The sequence below is a fragment of the Orbicella franksi genome, chromosome 5 (genome assembly GCF_964199315.1).
Source record: "Orbicella franksi chromosome 5, jaOrbFran1.1, whole genome shotgun sequence".
Lineage (NCBI taxonomy): Eukaryota > Metazoa > Cnidaria > Anthozoa > Scleractinia > Merulinidae > Orbicella > Orbicella franksi.
This window is the reverse complement of record NC_138149.1, coordinates 29,430,009-29,450,653: the sequence shown is the minus strand read 5'-3', so window position 1 is coordinate 29,450,653 and position 20,645 is coordinate 29,430,009. Positions and strand designations below refer to the sequence as shown.

Genomic DNA, 20,645 nt, shown 5'->3' with positions numbered 1-20,645 from the left:
ATTAGTAGCCGTACGATTCTCTACAGAGCAGAGACTTGAGTTTGGAAATAATTTTAATCACGTCGAATCTCGAACGACCTTCAGGCGGGAAAGGAATTGACTGTGCTGACGACCGGCAGGATATTCGTGTGGCGATTACTTTGCGGTTATCCTTAATTTATTAATACTCATCGACGAGGCCTACAAAAGTTGATAGTATTACTATTATTTTTTTTTTTTTATATATATATAAACGTAACGTTTTAACGGGAGATAATATTAGGGAGGATGATTTTTCTTTCGTTTAATCCCTGGGCATGCATACAGTTCCCCAATTCCATGCATTTATATAAGGCAAACTTTTGTTTTCACCTGTTCAAACACAATCTTCTACCATTTGTTCCCAACTGCACCTCTCCACAATCCTCGCGGCCATTTCTACTGATGTCCCGCCTTGAACATACGTACACACTGTGTAGTAAGTATCAAATCTTAGAGTTTGATGACTGTCATCAAAGTCAGAGAGGCTACAAGTTAATTTTCATATAGATCTGCGTTTTCAGCAAATATAAGCTCTGGTGTCAACAATAGACCAATTACTGGAGTTTTCGATGATAGAAGGAACTCTCTCAGTACGTGAAAGAAAAAGGAATGTAGGGAAATTCTCACTGCGGATATTCTGTTCCAGTGACCTGATTTGTTTTCTACTAAGATTACTAAGTCGAGCGAAAATAAACGGTTTGGAGTAAGCTTCCCTGGTCGTTAGAGATTCATTGTCCAGTACGTTGATTCTTGCAACAATGACCTGTGCCTTCACGCCTCGGGGTAAGCCATGCTGTTAACTTTAAGAGATGAGACATTGATTTCATAATGGTATCGATCCATAAAGTAAAACGTACTATATCAAATCCACATAACGAACTGTTTCTTTTTGCTAAAGCCAATAAATTTTGGAGTTTGAACGGCCATAACTTATAAATATAGACTCTTAATTAAATAGCTCTGCAACGCCGTTTCACATTACCAGATCGAAATTTGGGTGCGAGGAATGGCTCCACCATCTTGATCGTATGCCACGAGCTCACGAAGCCTTGATCGTAGATTGCGCTTCGCTGACAACGGAAATCCAATAGATGGCGTTAAATATGCCAAAACTCAGTGGGAACAATATCAGAGAAAATTCGTCAACCGCCAAAATGGATTCTTCCTTGTATAAACGCTTTCGCCATTCTTTGAGATTCAGCCATTTGTTTTGATAATTTTTGACTTCACTGGGATCGCTAATCATCAGCTCTTGTTCCATTTTTGTAAACTCCATCATTTGTAACTGCGTACTGCAGACCTTCTCTGGTTTATATCTCTGTGCAATGGAACAGCAACGACAAGAAAGAAGATAAGAAAATAGAGATATCGTAACACTCAAGTCCACTTCCTTTTTGAAACCCTATGCAGACAGGGCATTTTTTTGTCTGCTAGGGCTGAGGAGGGAGTGGGGGGGGGGGGGGGTAGCTTTTGAAGCCCTCGCTCCGGTAACTCTTAGAGTATTAAAGCTTAAACTTGGAGGATTTATAGCGCGTTAAAAAAATTTCGTTTTTCCTTTTGAGGTACATAACATGAAATATGACGTCACATGGCGTTGAAATAGAACAGCCGCCATCTTGGATCCCACATCGGAGCTAGAACACCATCACTTGTCAATACCGATAAAGATAACCAAGAGATCATAATTTCTTGAGTTAACAAGTGTAACTCAAAAGCTAAAAGTTACTGTTGGAAAGTCAAACTTTTCTTTCTCAAAGAAAAGTAATTTCTTGCTTGCCAAAATATGATTTCCATGGAAACCTCTAGATTCCTGGCCAATGACAAGTCATATTTTATTGTTCTCAGATAAATCTTAAGAAAAGTTGCCAAATGTGGATTTCATTACCTTTTAAAATGCTATTAAAATAATTATACGAACCCTGTTTACAACGCCATTTCCGTTGGTCTCTGGCTTGTCACTGCCAATGTCGAAGTCTATCTTTTTGCAAGTTTCCTTCTTATACTCGTCAGATTCTTGATATCTTTTCATCCTAGCAGCTAAAAACAACACCAAGGAATACTCTGCTAAAGTGGCAAACACGAACAGAAAACATCCGATGAGGTATTTATCGATGGTTTTCACGTAGTTCACCTGCAAGGAAAAATCAATATAAATTCACTATTACATTGATCGACCGGCTGTGCCGCAGGCTAGCGGGAAACCCACTGTCGTGTTTGATACTAAAGCATTTATGCCAAGGTATCAGTTGTTTGTATAGTGCGATCGCCAGGGTGAAGTTTTCTGGGGTTTTTTTTTGTGTGTGTGGCAAACAGTTTAGCAACCTTTCTTTCTCGTTCTTCTTTGTTGTTGCTACAACTGCTGGTGTAGTCTTCATCGTTGTTTTACTCGTTGTTTTATGTAGTCTTGAGTTGTTGTTGTTGATTTTGTTGTTAAAAGTTGCATTGTTAGAATACGTTTTTTGTGACTAATTATTTAGGCTCGATTTCCGCTTTTCCTTTCGGTCCAGTCCCCGAGGGGGCTACTTTCCCAAACAGCGGCTGACAATTGAGCCTATTAATTATTAGGCTACAGATTAGCATTCTAGTGCTCCTTTGTTTGGATATGGCGCAACTTGAGAAATTTTGCCTAACTGGGTCTTTGCTAATCCGTCGCAGTTTTCCAGAATTCTTGTTCCTCGTTGTATTAAATAATCATTTCGTCTGTTATTTTGTTTGTTTGTTTGTTTTTTTGTTTGTTTTTTAACCTTGGTAATTTGGTATACTAAAATTTCTGTCGATCTGAAAGGATGTTGGAACTTTTCTACATCATTACATCACAATTACGTTTTAAAAATAGATCTAGGGTACCTTTGGCATAGAGTTGTTGAGCATGTTCAGAATGGTGACGACAGTTAGGACAGAGGTAACCCCCAGTGTGACACGCGCAGGAGGAGAACTCCGAGGCAATAAGAAAGAGATCCAGGAGATGATGACTATCAATGCGCATGGTCCATACACGTGGATAAAGAAATAACTTGACATCCGTTCAAAAGTAAATGTCGCTTTTATACCGGACCAGTTTCCTAGTAAGAATTGAATAATCGTTAACACGAGGAAGAGAAATATACCATCGCACCTTTTTTTGAGAAGGGGGAGGGGAGAAGAGGGGAATGGGAAGTGTGAGGTGGGATTTGATATCCCTTTACTATTTTTCCCGAGTACTGAGATTGATAGAGAGGCCGTTGCCATTAGCGGTCACTATGTTGGAAACTACGTTTCCGCGGAGTGGGATGATTTAAGAATGATTATCGTCAGTAAAATTGTGTACGTCGATTGTATTGGCTCTTGGATTTACAAAACTTCAGCTATTTTTTAATGATTACCAAGCGGGTGACTAACCGTTCAAATCAGTAGTCCAAAACTTTTATTTTGAATCGCCAGAAGCTACACGATCCCCTCTCTACAGCATGTCAATAGTTGAGTACATGTAGTCTAGAAAAAGCTCCTAGTACTTGAAAATGAAGAGTTGTTTTCGGTTTTATTTTATCTCAGTGTTTGCAGTACTCACCGACAACGTACTTATTAAAAGTCTTGCTGAGGTTCAGGTTAACTAAACTGTATTGAGGCAACATTTTGGTACTACTAGGAACAAACGACATTCCATTTGTGAGATCATTCTCCCACTTGAACGTAATGTGATCCTCGCTGTATCCATCTGTAGAGAGCAGATTCACAACGTGAGTGTTATTGTTATTGTCATTCTCATTATCAAAGCCATTTTCTTTTCAACAGCATTGCCGCCGTCTTTCGCACTCACTTAATAAGGTAAACTTCACGTAATATATCAAACACGAAAGACCGTGTTTGACCACATTTCCAAACACCGGGAAGGGAGTTGAAAATGCGACGCGTAGCGTCGTATTTTTGACGAACCTCGCAGTGTTTGGAAATTTGGTCAAACACTGTCTTGAGCGTTTGATATATCTTCTCAATCGAAACTAAAACTAAGGAGAAAATGGAGAAATTAATGGTAAAAATCTATGCTAATTAAGATCAGGTATCCAGCCACCGTCATGGTCATGTTTCCTTTTAACTTGATGAATCATTATTTTAATGAGTTTGAGAAGAACCCGTCGTCACTGTTATTTTCGACAAGGTCATTGTTGTCACCATCATCACCATCGTTGTCGTCGCCATTATCATAATCATCGCTATTAATTAATTCGCGGAAAATGCATCGTTGCTTGTTGTATCTATAATGTGACTAATCTTCCTCGGTGGTAGCCAGCTTTTTTATTATTTTTACTTTATTATTAAGTCTCGTAGTGAGGTGTCCAGGAAGTTAAAAAATTGGCTTAAATTTTATGATCATTAAATTGTGAGGCTTAAACAGAACTTGCCACTATAATATCAAGTTGACTAGAGGATCTTCAGCGATACCACCTAGCGACTTCTCAGTAAATGAATCGGGGCCGAATATAATATCTACGGGATAAATTTCCCTCTTTCCATGGGTGACCTGATTCTAACGCAGATATGAAAAGCTTTGTTCATAGTCGTAAGCATATTGAGGACTTTTACTTGCTGAAAAGTGCTGTAACTTCCAACTGAGAAAGAAAAAACAAACAATACTCACAGCTTTCAATTATCAAGGGACAGAACTGGCTGTCCATAGGAAACTTTCTGAGATCCATGGGACATGCTGCTTTGATTGTGATTCTAGAAAGATATATAACTCTCTATTAGTATTGTTATTCTTTTTGTTTATTAAGATGACTACAGAAAGAAATAAAAGAAATGTGGTGTTATAGACTAAAAACCGTTTTTGACTGAGTTAGGTCGGGTTGAACGGGGCAACGTTGACTAAATTCTTCGCTCTTGGTCATTTTGCACAAGTCTGGTTAAAATCGGTCCATTCTCCACCCCTTTCATTGACGTATTTCTTGTATGGTACATCCACTCGGTCACTAAGCTCGTAAAATCTTTCGTACAAGGAAATGTGACTTTAAGTGAGATATTTGCAGGGAACTATTACGAGATACATGGATACGATGTACACCAGCGGTGTAGACTGGCTGTGACGCAGCCACTTGTGCTTTTATCTACGGATAGTCTGCGTGGCAGGCGTCGAAGGGGAGGGAAAGGGGAAAAAACGAGTGCTCCCTTGACTTTTTCCCTCCCCTTCTACGGCCCTCCACGCAGGCTAATCTATTGGTTATTGGCCAAACGTGAAGTCATGATGGCTGGATATTATTGGCCATCTTGCCCGTTCGGGTAGCCAATAAATCTTGCAGACTCACGGAGCTAGCCTTATAATAACACGGGCTTTTGCAAAAGTTTAGAGGTTTTTCTTTGAAGTCGTAGGTAGGTAGTTATATTTCCTGTATTCTCTCTCCTGATCTCGATATCAACTTAAAGACAAGGTAAGGAGAAATTAGAGTTCGTCACCTGGCGTTATAGTTGACCAGCCCTCCTGGCCTGATCATTATCATCATATTGTTGGTAGTGACCTTGTGAAAGGATCCATGCTTTGCATTCACAAAATACGAGTCAGGCATCCAGATGCGATCCATCACAAAGTTGCTAAGAAACATGGTTTTGTTGAGCCCGTGATCTAGACGTTCATCTTTCCACGCTTGGCGAAAGAATATGTCCAGACTGAAGTCCTTTTAAGTAGAAAAAGAACAAGAAAAGTCTTTTAGGGTTTCACTCCTTTGGGGTTGGGGGAAGGAGAGTACTCCCATACATTCTGGACAGGTGTGTGCCGCGAAGGGTCTTAAACCCTGACCCTAGCTACTTAAGGATGAAGCAATCGAAAGTTGATACCCTATTGAAGGCACAAACCCAAAAAAAGACGCCCTATTCAAGGGAAAACAAAACCCAAAAAAGGTGTGAACGGGAAAACTTTAATATTTACGGATAGTTTTAAACAGACCATTTTTTTGTCGTTTAGCTGAGAATTTCCGCACTGCGATTTTAGCTGATACAATTTAGGTACCCTAACTAAGTACCACACCGGGAACACAATACCAACAGGGGCGACAATTGTGCCTTATTTAAGGATCAAGAACCTTAAAAACCATACCCTATCCCTCGGCATACACCTATATAGCCCATTCATTGGAGTACCATGCCCCCTGACATTCTCTCTCGTTCACAAATGAAAGGGTATTTAACTTCTCCCATTTTATCGCAGTAGCATGCAAGATGTTGGTCTCGTTTGAACCAGGGCATATTCGGAAGATCACGTTGACCCATCTGATACAAAAAAGCCAATTTCTTCCAAGTGCCTAAAGAGACTGGCTGATAATGTATTTCTCCCGGCTTAGATTTTAGCTTTTTTCGAAAAATATCAATCTCCAGCTAAACTTGATCACCCTTGCGGTTTTCAATATCTTATGCTCTGACTAGTCTGACGGAAGTTCTCAGACCCTTTTAGGTGCTAAGTAAACCTGGTGGCGATTGGTTTTCCACAGTTAATGTCACTGATTTTTACATCGATTTTTTTTTTTTTTTTTTACAGAGTAATTCGTGAATTATATTTTAATAAGTTACCATATCGACAACATTAATGGTATCGATCGAGAGAACCCAGAATCCTACTGCCACCTCCACCGGCCCACCTGTCAATCAATCAATAAATCAAACAATCAATCAGATATTTCAAAAACAGTTTTCTTGCATGACTGTTAGTTGCTCAATCAGTTTACGTGACATGATTTGAGGGTCTTAAGGTCATTCCACTGAAATAGAACCTGTTCTGAGATTTTTGTGAAACTTTGCCTATTGATTGTTTATAGTACAGGAACTTAAGTTTTGAAATAAAAATGAGGGGTCCCCATGTTCGTTTATGAGCAACAGCACCTTGTTTATACCCAATAAATCCTTTTATTATATGGCTAGCTCCGTGAGCGGGCAAGATGAATCAAATTCTGCGCTATGATTGGCTACCCGAGCGGGCAAGATGGAGCTATCTTGCCCCCTTGGACTACCCGCCGTGTCCCGCAAGAAAAATTTCCCCGAAAGCCATATAATAAATCCTTTATTGACCAAGCTTGTTCGGCCAAGATGGCTGGATATTGGCCTCGTTCTTTTTTTGCGTGTTTATGGACCTCGACTCCGTCTCGGTCCATAAACGCGCAAAAAAAGAACTTGGCCAATATCCAGCCATCTTGACCTCACACTTGGTCAATAACCCATATATAATAGCACCATGATTGTAGTCACGATCACTTGCTAAATTCACGTTTCCGACGATTGTTTTTTGTTCTACACTGAGAATTGGTCCATATTTAATTTACACGGAGAAATTTACTACTCAATTCAAAACAAGAGAAAAAAATGATAGGTCACCATACTCGTTTGCGAGAAAATGACAATTTACCTCTATGGCGAGGCCCAGCCGTAAAGAAAAAGCCGCCATTTTTTAATGCGCGCGCGCTAATCACGCGTGAAATTATGCGCAGTAGGGATGCGCAATGCAATACTGGGGAATGACCTTAAATTGGGGTGCTGGGGTCTCAGTTTATATCAGATACATTTTTTTAGGTTTTCTCATCTCTCATTTAAATTTTCAGTGCATTAAGTTTTCGGCTATTATGTAAAAACTCGTCATTTCTCAGCTGACATTTAAAATTTTCACCATGCAATTCTTATCTTCCCGTTATACCCCATCAAAACCCCGCATTTTGCCAGAACTTTCAGGAGATGACATAAGCGTTAACAGAAAGTAGATTGTTCATGTAAAAAAAAAGGAGTAGACTAAGAGAGAAACAAATTCATTATGAAATCATAAAGTAAAGGTAACCACCGACTAAACAATGAAAAAATAATGTTTCAAGCAAAACAAAGCTAAATAAGCAAAAGTTTCTGAGTTCAAGCATTGTAACCTACTCCTAATAGACTTCCTTCGTTTAGTGATAGTAAATAAAATAAAAGCCAAGGAACAAAATGAAAACATATTCAAGAAACTAACCTTCATAATGAGGTCTTAATCTTGAATCGTAACGTCCCTTCATTAAAAGCTCGTCGAGAATTTCGGACACAGTCTTATTTCTTCCCCTGTTGTTTGCAAAAGAGAAAAAAAATCATTAAAATTGAGGTGTTGGTAACAACTGGCATGGCCTCAGGTTTATTTGAGTGAGCTTAATGGCTTAATGTATAGCATTATTGAGACTAGGTCACAATGTGGGGGGGAGGTGGGGAGGGGGGGGGGAAGCGGTCGAACCCTAAGCCAATGGAATACAATAAACTCTGCCGAACCGGGTCATTTACTAGCACAAGGTCCGTGTATGACATGCGTCATGCACACTTCTAGCAATGTTCAAAGCGTCCTGTGTTTGGTTGGTAGTGGAAAGTGTCCGTGGGGTTGGAGAAAACTTAGTCTTCTCTTCAAAAACTTTTAACTTTAACCACTTTTACAGGGGGCAGCGTGGACGGGTGGTTAGGGCGCCGGACTTGAAATCCGAAGGTTGCGGGTTTAAGTCCCGCTCTGACCACTAAGCTGGAGTTGTTTCTCGGTAGAGGTTAGTTCAACTCCTCGGTCATGCTTGTAAATAGCCTACTGGTCTGTCTTCCGCCAGTTTGGGATTTTAAGCCTACTATATTTAGTTGATTTATTTGTTTCTTTCAGTTTAAGTGGCATGCCTGTGAACTAGCTAGGTGTAGCTAAGCAGATTGACCACTCTAAACAGCAACATTTGAACGTTTTTTAATTAATTAATTAATTTATTTATTTATTTATTTGTTTATATTTTTTGAGGGCTTTATATGGAAAATTCAAAGAATGCAGAATAAAAAGATGCAATCTCAGGTTTATATCAGATTCTGAGTCGACTCCAATCATAAAATTGCAAAAATATTGATAAGAGTGATGTTATGAGATCAGCTAGATCGTAATAATTGTGATCGAGATAAGTGAGCACGTATTCGGGGTTTTGTTTGTTTGCGTATTTTTTCTGTTTCTTGTTTTGGTATTCTAAAATTATAAAACTAATAAGATAAAAGAGAGAGGATGATCGTTTGTAATTGGGTTCATTAATAGAAGATTGGCTTCTGTTGGTTTGCTTTGAGCGAAAACGGGTTTCACCGTATTCATATGCGAGACAGAAATATTGAAAACGATTCTCAATTGTCAGGAAACTCGCTCTTGATTTTATTCTCACATTTTATCTTCACGACTTTCCAATAGAAAAGGGGCTTGGCCAGGTAGTTTTCATAGTCCATGTTTTCATTTGTTCTTGGAATATTCTATAACGGGAATTATAATTTTTTTATCTAATGTGTCAGCGATGGGATATTTTGGCTTGGTGAAATTTTGAAACATCTTTCACATCTTCAAGTTGCCACTATTTAGTTCGTTAGCATATTTGTACCAGAAAAGCCTATCTTGAGTGTTATGCAAACTAACAAGTCGTGGAAGAAATTAGTTGAGGGAAGTCTTTGAATTACTCTGAATTAGAAAACAACAGATGATATCTAGAAATTTCAAACCTTTTGCGACCTAACGAACGCAAGATACTGAAGTCTTCCCAATATGAGGGCTTTTCCAAAAATTGGAACAGGCAGTACTTGAACTAACTTTCGTGCAAACGCAGTCAGCTCACTCAGATATGAGAGCACGAGATACCTACACTATTTTAGGCAGCGTCCGGCCTTTCGTTTTCGTGTAGACGGAAAACGTTTTAAAAACGGAGCTTTTCGAAAACAATGGAGCCCCGATATTCATGTGATTTCCCTGACCGAGTTTTCCTCAAACTCAAAACCAGTTGTTGTGATTGTTTTGTCAGCCTCAAATTTCTCCGGCGTGGCATGGACGGAGCCCTAACATTTCCATCCAGCAATGCTGGATACCTGAATGACGGAGCAAAAATATTGGAATCGTTTTATCAGGTTTTGTGTTGGGTGTGGGACAAAGGTGCGTGGGCCTTCTGCCAAACTTAACATCAACATTTAAATTTGCCCACGGCAGTCGGTCAGACGATCTGGTTGATTTATTTATGATCGCATTTTCTACTGAACTTTACGCAAGTTAAGATGCAAATCAGCTCTTTGTTGCAGCTTTGATGTATTAACTTTCATGATAAGATTTCTTGTCTTTTTTTGCAATGGCTTTGTTCTTTAGAGAACGTTAAATGCCTCACCTGGGGGGCCATCATGTGTTATAAGATATTTTGCCTGCAGGATTCTTGTGTATTTTCGCCCATAAAGTTTCTTTTAACTAATCGAGAGTTATTTATTAAGGCCCCTATATATGCCTACATAGCTTAAGGACAAACCACAACACTGAGGCTGAGAATGAGGTCAAATTTAATCATCAGCTCCGTACGTAAAAACCAGCGCCCATCACTAAAGCTGTTAAACGTACTTTGTTCAATCCACCATCGTACTTCGGAAAATCAAAACAGCGCCTAATAATTAAGCTAACAAAAGAGTGTATTAAATTTAACTTACCTAGCGCTGGCAAGGCAAAGAAACCCGACGAACAGAACTCTCAAGCCAAAGCCATCGAGGTTTTCCATTGTGCACCTTTATAGAAGAACAAGGTTATCAGTTTTGGTATATCACAGGTTACAAGTTGTTGTAAAGAGATCTCTTGAAGACTTCAAAGTTTAGGCTAAGCTGAGGCTTTATATTTTACCAAATTACATTAAATATAAATCAGAAGGTACCACAAACGCCAATAAGAATAAAGATGCTCGATGAGATTTCATTATTCAATTATTTATGGAAAAATGAAACCGCGATACCAAAATCGTGTAAGCAAATTAACGCCTCAACACAAATAACAAAACATGGAGGCACCAGCATTTTATTGAACTGCAGGCAATAGGTACAAGAATACATGTGTGCCTGAAGTCAGACAGTTAATAATAATGTTGTTTAACTGTGATGGTGTCAAAAATTTTGATTTCTGCAAGAGAGATTCTTTTCTTTGTACTCTCCGCAGCGTAATTACATTATATAAATTATTGAACAACAACGCGTTACTAAGATATCTTGAGATATCTTGACAGATTGTAAGCTTCATCGTCGATCTTGTATTTTTCTTTCAGTGCTTTTAGCCTTAATTTAAGTTTTTACATTTTTGCACTCCCACTCGCTGTTCCGTAACAAGCCGACAATCAAAAGATTTTCCTTCCGTGAGCTATTTCTACAACGGAACTTTCAGCGTAAAAAGCCCGAAGTAGTTTTCACTGCGACTTAAGAACGGGGCCGCACAGCAGGCCCGAAAATACTGTTGTTTTTATTTTACGATTCTCATTTCAATGCTCTCTTGTCATTCAAAACAAACACCTTTATGTACCAGCAACTATTCTGCACGGTTATTAATATTTTAACGGGCCGTAACTAAGATCTATTAAACCACTGATCGATTGCATGTCTGATAAATGTAGAAATTTCATTTTTTTTTTTTTTTTTTTTTCAACATGTCATTGTTACTTATCTACCGATCAAGCAAGAATCCGGTTTTATCGCATGCAGGCATTGCTATAGTTTTCATGTTGCGCAGCCAAAGTTCAGGGCTCTTTGTAAACCGGCAAAATATCTGGGAACTGACATAGACAAAATATGCTTGGATGATTCCATCAACATTTTAGAATGCAGCTGGGTCCTTATATCTAAGTAACCAATCTACCGACGAATTATGTATGTTGTATGTATGTATTTCACCGTATATCTTATGCGGTCACCCTCCATCATATCTATGAATGAACGAAACGCCGACAAGCAGGCTTACACAGCTAGAACCCAGGACTAAAAAAAAATACAGCCTATTTTTTAACCTGTTTCTCAGGTTTCCTTTGTAATAACGAATAAAAGGGCTGCTATAAAATAAATATTAGTTAGGTGAAATCAATTAAAATGGGATAATTTTTGCTAATGGTTAGTGCATGGTCTCCATCGACACTCTTAGCTTCGCGTTAATTTAATGCCGGTTTTTAACAGATCTTGGAGAGCGACAAAAATAGAATTAGCTACAGAACACTTTCCTTGTGTTCAAGATTAAAGTAAAAACCTTGTGAAATTCCTTTGGAAGCAAACTTGATTAATAGGCCTACGCACGTAAGTCTTGGTTGTTAATTAACAATTACACTACGAGCGCGAGTTGCTGTTAGCGAATAGGCAATGAGGGCGAGTAATCTGATTGGGTTACTAGACACCCTAAAGGATTAATGTACTGTTTATATTTTTACCGGGGCAAAAATAACTTACTCTTTGTTTCACTTTTGTCGTTCATCTGTTGAAGACCCAGATAATAACTAGAATTCCGCAGTTGAAACTTCGCGATCTACATCAGAAGTGATGCAAGTGACCACATCGTGAGAGATAAACGATTATTGCTTATTATTATTGTTCTTTACCACGATTAAGGACCACAACCTTTTTCAACGACACCACCTATTGTTGAATCAAATTTACTTGTCTTCCTTTATACTTTACTAGCTTGACATACTTAACCTAATCATCAAGCCACTGAAGTGCATAAAGAAAGAAAAGTAAAAATGGCTTTGCAACAGGTAATGTTAAAACATCAACCCACGCAGTGTAGCCATTCATTTTTCACCGCCAGCGGCCGCCAGTTTACATTTGTCGTTTTAGAAAATTAACGCAGTGGGAGGAAGCGGAAGTGACGTCATTGTTTGTTTTTGTTTTTGTTTTTTTTTTTCACAACAGCAACAAGGAAAATTTCATCCATGCAAACAAAAAGCCCAAACTTAACAGTATAAAAGAATGAAAACAATAAAGTAGGTTGGAAAAAAATTCACATACTCGACGGGTAGCATTAGCTAGTCGAGACGGGAGGTAAAGTCGAACTGGTTTATTCCCAGTGTTTAGTTCACTTGAGCAAAATAATAACAACAATACTTGGGAAAATACGACTTGAAACAAACATCGCCACAGTCACGATTTCATTTTTTTTTTTTAAACTTGATAAATTATTAATGAGTTTGAGAAGTTATGATGCTGTGTAAAATCGGTTTCAATACTTTGACTTCTAATCATTGGCAAGATTTTATCGCTAGCAAAAAAAAATTTCTGGCATTTTTCTTCCTCACCAAGAATTTTGCTCTTTGACGATATTTTCTTCTTTGCAAAATGACGTTAAAAAGTGCACCAAACTGTTGGTAAAAATGGCGATATATTGGTAATAGCCTTTATGCTTTTTTTTTTTCGCAAAATCATTAAATACTCATCAGGTTTATTCAAAATGATGATCGTGACGGTGCTTTGATATCTTATCTTTAATAGCATGCATTTTTACGATCCTACATTTTTTTCGTTTTCTCCTTTGTTTTTGTTTTGATTGAGAAGATATATCGAACAATCAACACAGTGTCTCACCACAATTCTGAACATCTCAAAATTCGTCAAAAATACTCGGCTACTCGTCGTATTTTCAACTCTCTTCTCGGTTGGTTTGGATATGTGGTCAAACAGGGTCTTTCGTGTTTGATATATCACTCAACGTCCTGTGTAACTTCGTTCAAGACTTGAAAAAAGTGTGTATGCAAGCAGTAAACAGTTCCCCTTGTGCTCATTCTAAAATGATGGTCTGATTTTAAAACTACAGGAAAACATGTTTTAATATCATTAATATTTCATGTCTGAGTTTTTCAATGAATCTTACCGTGTAATTGCGCAACCTGACGGCATTTTTCCCCCTGCTGTGGGTATTGTGATGAAGAAAAATAAAACTTTAACCATCAAGTTTTTCTCTCTTTTCGCGATTCGAAAAATACATCATTAAATTGATGCAATCCGTTTTATTATTATTTTAGAATTATTACCGATAAAAAACGCCATATCCAGGTTTAAAAGTTCGACAAATAAAATGTTCACCGTGATAATGTTTTATGCTTTTACGCGCGACATCGTAAAGCAAAATCCCATTTCACCTAAGATGGCACTTTGCCCGACGGGGTATATTTTAACTCCAACTGGCCAGATACTTAATTGTAAATGCTTCTAGTATTATAATAATTGTTTGTGTTGCAACTCTTCTCGGGGTTTGTAAATTTAAATGAGAAAAAAGTAGATTGAAGAATCTTAACTGCTGCACCGTGTAAAATCATGATTGAAGTCAGTTATTAGATGGACTGGTGGGTAAAATGAACAAAATTGAAGAATATATTGCTATATCTTTTAAAATGTTTTTAGCGGTTCTGCGAAAAGTTGCTTTAATTGATTATGAAGTTTCAATTCAACATTGAGAGATGTCCTTTTTATACAGAAATGCAAATTGCAATGCGCGAGAAAGGCTATTGAATATAGATGTTCTCATATCTACAAGAAAAAAAACAAAACAGAAATTGCTTTCGTGATTACAAAATTCACAACAGTTTTGAGATTCATATTCCAATTCCAGTGTAGAACGAATTCACACAACTGCAGAAAGTTCATTATTTCAGTCCTAGCATTAATTATATGAACATGTAGTGTCGAATTTAAATACCTGTTTCTTGACGAGATGTAGCAATGTCGGTTCTTACTCCATGACAGTCAAATATATCTTGTTAAATAACATAAATAAATCATAGATTAGTCGATCTGTTCCGGTTCAATTTTCTTGTGTTTCATTAAGCAGAAGGCTATAAGGTCTTAGACACAATCTGTAGGACAATTGTAGAAATATAAGTTAGCAAATCGACAAAGAAACTACGGCAAAATCCGAACCTATTTTTTGTTACCGATTAAGTAACCGTTCGTTGAAAATTCCAGATAGCTTTATTTCAATTGAAATCGGAGGTCACGAACTCAATAATATCGAATGTCACGCTGAGCCTTTGTCATGACCTATAGGCACCCTCGTGGTCCGTTAAGCATTTGCGTGTCGCAGACAGTCTAAACTGCTGGTAATGTCTTTATAATGACGCCTCCGGCAGCACAGCAGGCCACTTGAGCATCTGCTTCAAAAGAAGCAATTTTCTTGTCGGCTGTGGTTTCAAGGTCTTTCAAGACCGAGCTCGAAAATTATGAAAAGATCAAAGACAACACGCTGTTTAAGTCAACACTTTGCATCTGAACGATGGCTTCTAATGTTTGCTTTGTTTTTCCATTGTAATGTTGGCTTTGTTTTTCACCTTCTTGGAAATTTCCTTGTAGGGATATGCGGCCAAACTTTCAATAATGTAGCATTCAGTTGATAGGGATTTTTCGTTTAATTAAGTACATGAAATTAATTGATTTGCCAGGGCCAACCCATTCCTTGTTGACACAAGAGGCCGCCGTGGAAGCCGTATGCAAAATATTACATTTTGTATAACTTTTCTCACTATTTTTTTCTCTTATAGTTTCGAGTCAGGTAGTTTGTTGTGTACCTTAAGACGACCGAACTACAAGTCAGGTGCAAGTATAAAATGCCAAAGGCTCGAAGACTCACGCAAACTCATCTTCCCACCACGGTACAAAGCGGGGGAGGGGTAATGGATCTGAACCCCCCCTCGGGCTGTGATATATTAACAAATTTCGGTGTCCCAAATGGATCCATGGACTGCCTGGCAGAGTGTGGATAGTTCAAAAGCTATAATTTGTAAATAAGTCGAACCTCCACCACTAACAGCTACCACTCTACACCGGCGACTCTTTTTGGTCTTGACGGACAGTCCATCAATTCACTATAATTTTAACGCTGTCTTGCTCAGAGTTACGCGTGCTATTGTTTGTTTTTTCGATGGTGTATCCTCATTCAAAACTTAGCACTGAGGAGGGACTGCAGGCCCGAAAAATCTGCCTGATATTTTGACTTTTGGTATAATTTTACTAAGAGGGGCTTTTAATTGAGTGTCGTAAAACCAACTTCAAACCAGTTTCTCACCAATTAGACTATACTCAGCCAATCTCAAACTGTAGTCAAGCCAAAACCAAAGTAATGCCTACAGTAGATAACTTACAATTATATACTGATCGTCTTGACGTCCTGTTACGTCATATCACGTCATTAAGTCTGTGTTTTTATACTTCACGGGCTATCTTCTTAGAAAGCCAGAAAATAACGTAAACTTATAGAAAAATTAGGCCGTCGATAAAACCAGGAACATGGAATATCCCGGAATTATGGAATGTTCCGGGATGTTCCGGAATGTTCCATGTTGCTGGTTTTATCGACGCCCGAAAAATTATTGCAAAATGATAATCATATGAAAAGTAATTCTCACATACCCAAATACTAATAGATGGGCAATAAAATGAAGAAAAGAAAACGAAATAATAATTTTGCCTGTCAGCGATGGAATTTGCAGTTTTAATGAACGGATACAGTTGTTGGATTTGAAGTGTCTGGAATAAATGACAATATTTTTACTTGGTATGTTTTTTGACCGCATTGGCGTGCCGAAAACTCCGCTGGAATCGCTGGTTAGCGTAAATGTGAACACTAAAGTAGTTCGCTTTGAATAAGGCGGGCCTTTTCGTTTCATTACATTTTTTTTAAAGAAAAAGTTACGCTAACGAAATAAAACATGAAGCTTTTAGCTACTGTTATAACCTTACCGATTTAGCGTCAGATGGTGTTTGTTAACCGGACTTGCTTCAACTGGATATGTGAGCCTATGCTTATTTTAGATTCTGATACCTTGCAGGTCTTTAAATCTTCATCATTGTTAATTCGTTGGTCTTGCAGTGGACATCTCTTCACGACCTAAACTCAATCGAAACGTTTTGCAAGAGTAGTCAGCAACGTGTCATAAAACAACATCATCACCATCGTCTCATCTCATAGCGCAAGTAAAACCAAATACATGTAAGACCGTCACGTTCTCAAATCAACACTCTATGTTCCTCGCCACCGTGCGCCTTGGCTACATTCCAACCCGGGATTCCAACTCTTCCAGTCACATGAATATTACCATGTTATTTGCCTCAATTAAGGACGGTACAGCATGTGTATGGAAACCATAGCCTGCGAGGTCTTGAGTAAGGCCATAGGTCGACCGTTAATCAGGACAGTTTTTCTTGGCACAAATACTACTCTAAAATAATACTCTACTGATGTTAGCCGATTTCCAAAAAATTGCTTTTCTTCCAATGTTTGCCACATAGTAAACCGCATAGTAAATACTTGACTATAAAAACCATCATAGTTGTTATTGCAAGTTTGGTTTATTTATCTATTTAATTCACTGGAAACAGGACATCACCTTGTATTAGCAAAATATCCCGATCGTTACAATAAATTGATGGCAATCAATGGTTTAGAATTTGAGTCAACATTTCCAACAGGTACCTCTGTTGGTTTGTGCAAAATGGACCGCATTCCAGGGGGGAGGGGGAGGGGAGGTTTTCAATATTAAACTACACTCGGCTTTTAATTTATGGTGTTTGGCTATATAATCAATACACACAACAAAGACATGCATTTCTACGACAAAGTGTTAATACAGCATTTTCAACTGTCCATTTCACAGCTTGTGGGTTTTGAAAGCTAAGTGTAAATTAATGAATGACGATTCTTGAGTGCCTACAAATTTGTATTTATACAATTAACGTAGCTTTCCTGGGGACAAATTTGTGCAAGCGGATTTCAAATATTATTTCAGCGCACACAATAATAAAAGTTGATGGTGTACTAAAAAACAATAAAAGAACAAAGTCGCTTGGTGCTTGGAAACAATTGCGAAACAATTCACAAATTTCCATGATAATAACAAGAGGGGATTCATGAATACAAAGGTTTCTAGGGGTTGTAATCTACACTGCGAGACAGTGCTGTAACGAGTTTATTTATGCTTGACAAAACAATTTACATGATTGAAACTAAATGAGCTAGATATCGTGTAACATTATGAAACTGGTCGGCGTTTTCTGCTTTCTAGCGTTTTTTGATTCGTTTCAAGATACATGCCATTTGCAGTCATGAAATTAAATCCCGTTATTAAACTCAGTTAGGTCAGTGCGGGCAACATTTAAATCATAACGGTGACCTGGACTTAGATCTGCAACCTTCAGAGTTAGCTGAAAGTGTAAATTTCATCCAAACGTATGTTATTGTTGTTTTGTCCTTTGAAGTGTTTTTTTCGACTGCAGACGTTGTTTTAGAATATTTATGCGAAGAAGATAAAGCCAATAAAACAAACTCAGTGAGAGGTGTTACTAACTGAATAATTAATCAAAGTTTGTCTAGACTGTTTCACAATAAAATAAAACTCTCATTTTCAATTGCAAAATGCAAATACATGTATTGCCTGGAAAAGGTGATTCAGAAATGATACCCTATACTTAATACGAGAATTGTACCTTTGGCACGCGTAAGTAAAATTTGTATTTTTATTTTAAGAACTTATTTATTTAAAAGAAAATTCAGTCTTTGATATCCCTGGCTTTAAACATTTGACGTAGCTTTTTCTTTTTCATTTTATGCAATGAGGACATCAAATTTTGTAGAGGACTTGTTTCATCGGTTCGTACGTGTATTTCTTTTGAGGATACCTTGATTCAAAAAGCTCGTTATCATTCATTACCTACTCGTGCTTCGTTTAGCTGACACGCAGCCGGCATATCTCCGCATGCCCTACTTTATAATTATGGAAAACTGAAATGCCAAGCATTTGCTGCTTTTGGAAGGAGATAAATGATAAAAGAACCTACGTGATGTAAGCTGGTTCATCAAATGCAGCCACTTGGCACCAAAAGTCGTTGCGAGTATAGTGGAAGGGCGGAATCGTTCCTTAGCAACCATTCTTCGTTTTGCAGGTATTTCGTACGGTAGAAACAAAAATATTTTTATCATAATGGTGGTGCCTGGATACAGCGATGAAATACAGCTTACCTTACCGCTGATATCGCGTTAGAACCCAGAAGCGCCGGGAAAATGCCCGAAGATTTTGCTGTTAAGAGCCCCTGTCCATAAATATGGAAAAAAACTCGGCAAGGGTCGAAAATTTGATTTCGCTCATATTCCTATGGTAAATAGGCTAGGGCATGACAAAAACTACTGGATAGTTTCTTTGGCAAAATATCCTTTTATTTGAAAGAAATATGCAGATTACCAAATTCCGTTAAAATCGTCATTTGACGCACCATTTTATTCAACAAGTTTGGGAGCCTCGCATGCAAAACCACATCATTCGTCCGTCTTTAAAACACTCAAATATTTTTGCGCAATGTTTAGTTGTGTACTGGGTTGATTTTAGGGAATGTTACGGTTTTTATGGGGTGCAAAATATTTAAATTTCGAAGACATGTATTTCATTCACTTAAAAGTACTTCGTAAAAATAATTGATTTTCACCATGTACGAAACCTTCAAATGGGTTAAGCTTCTGGTGGTTGAATCGCAGAAGGATGGTCTACAGATTCCTATAAAAATTTCTTTGGGCAAATGATTGTGAGCGGCGCGAGAGCTTTTTAAAGTTCGTTAAATATGCAGATATTTGACCATCCGTCGTCAAATTTCAATCTACGGGTTGGACATATATTTTAGCACTCGCCACATATCTTGAGCTATATTAAGTTGAAATAGACACAGAGCTGATCATTTCGACATGTTCTAACCTTATTTGCCGTAAAAGGCAGGTCCAAAAGCCCATTTGACGTGTTTATGTCACCATTCGTCGCACATAAAGCAGAAGTTTGCTTTTGTTTACACAATGTCCGATGTACATCGCCAACTGTCAACTTATTTAATGGTCGAAATGACCCTCTTTCGACACATATGATCACCACTGCATCTAAGTCAAAAACGGTTAAGTGATTTGTAGATAGTTGCTTGCTTTGCACTACACCAAAATATTACGATTGATCATCGTTTGATCTATTGTTGCTTGAATCCTTGCTTGCAGCGGTTCCTTATTTGTTCGTCACGCAATGCTGTCATCCCATTTTACGGGGTAAGGGTAGGGCAATTTCTATCCTAATACGTAAGGCTCCGTAAGGCTCGGAACCACAGGGAGCACACAATCTTGTTGAGTAGGAAGAGATTAAATTAAGCAATGAAAAGAATGAATAGTTAACCATTGCCCGTGTTGTCATCTTTTACTAGACCACCGCTACCTACATGCCCCGTGTAAATACTGTAACGCTAAACTCGGACCTACAATTAGGTCTTTTCGCGCTGTGCAATTATTTTTGGTTTACATATAATACAGTGGGCTACCCTCGGGGAAATGGGAGGTGGCCGCTTAATAGGGGTTGGCCGCTTAATAGAGGTTGGTGTACCTTGAATATTTTTTCACTATCGGGTTATAAATTTCTTAGTGAACATGGAGTCAATTCAAGGCAATCATTATCCACGGGCAGTTAGTGGGAGCGGGGAAAAGTCTAAACGGGTGAGGAAAAAGTTCGGGCGAAGACCCATTTGGGTCTCCGAGAATGACGTTTATCATGATTGTCTTGAATTGACTCCATGTTCACTAAGAAATTTATAACCCGATAGTGAAAAAATTAAGCGGCCAACCCCTATTAAGCGGCCACCTCCCATTTCCCCGAGGGTAGCCCACTGTATTATATGTAAACCAAAAATAATTGCACAGCGCGAAAAGACCTAGGTACGAGTTTAGCGTTACAGTATTACGCAGGGCATGTAGGTAGCGGTGGTCTAGTAAAAGATGACAACACGGGCAATGGCTAACTATTCATTCTTTTCATTGCTTAATTTAATCTCTTCCTACTCAACAAGATTGTGTGTTCCCTGTGGTTCGAAGCCTT

The 20,645-nt window shown here is 38.2% G+C and overlaps 1 protein-coding gene across 1 annotated transcript in view; it reads right to left on the bottom strand.

The window, feature by feature from the left end:
• Window positions 1-16: 16 nt before the first annotated feature.
• Window positions 17-20,645, bottom strand: part of LOC145488047 (gamma-aminobutyric acid receptor subunit beta-2-like) — a 30,558-nt gene continuing 9,929 nt past the window's right edge. The window contains exons 2-10 of the mRNA XM_081466814.1: window positions 10,453-10,527; window positions 7,976-8,061; window positions 6,556-6,623; window positions 5,449-5,666; window positions 4,637-4,719; window positions 3,569-3,715; window positions 2,869-3,083; window positions 1,940-2,152; window positions 17-1,339 (exon numbers count right to left, since the gene is read on the bottom strand). Coding sequence (XP_081322940.1) covers window positions 1,061-1,339; window positions 1,940-2,152; window positions 2,869-3,083; window positions 3,569-3,715; window positions 4,637-4,719; window positions 5,449-5,666; window positions 6,556-6,623; window positions 7,976-8,061; window positions 10,453-10,520 — 1,377 coding nt within the window. The 5' untranslated portion in view covers window positions 10,521-10,527 and the 3' untranslated portion in view covers window positions 17-1,060. The remainder of the gene's footprint in view (window positions 1,340-1,939; window positions 2,153-2,868; window positions 3,084-3,568; window positions 3,716-4,636; window positions 4,720-5,448; window positions 5,667-6,555; window positions 6,624-7,975; window positions 8,062-10,452; window positions 10,528-20,645) is intronic.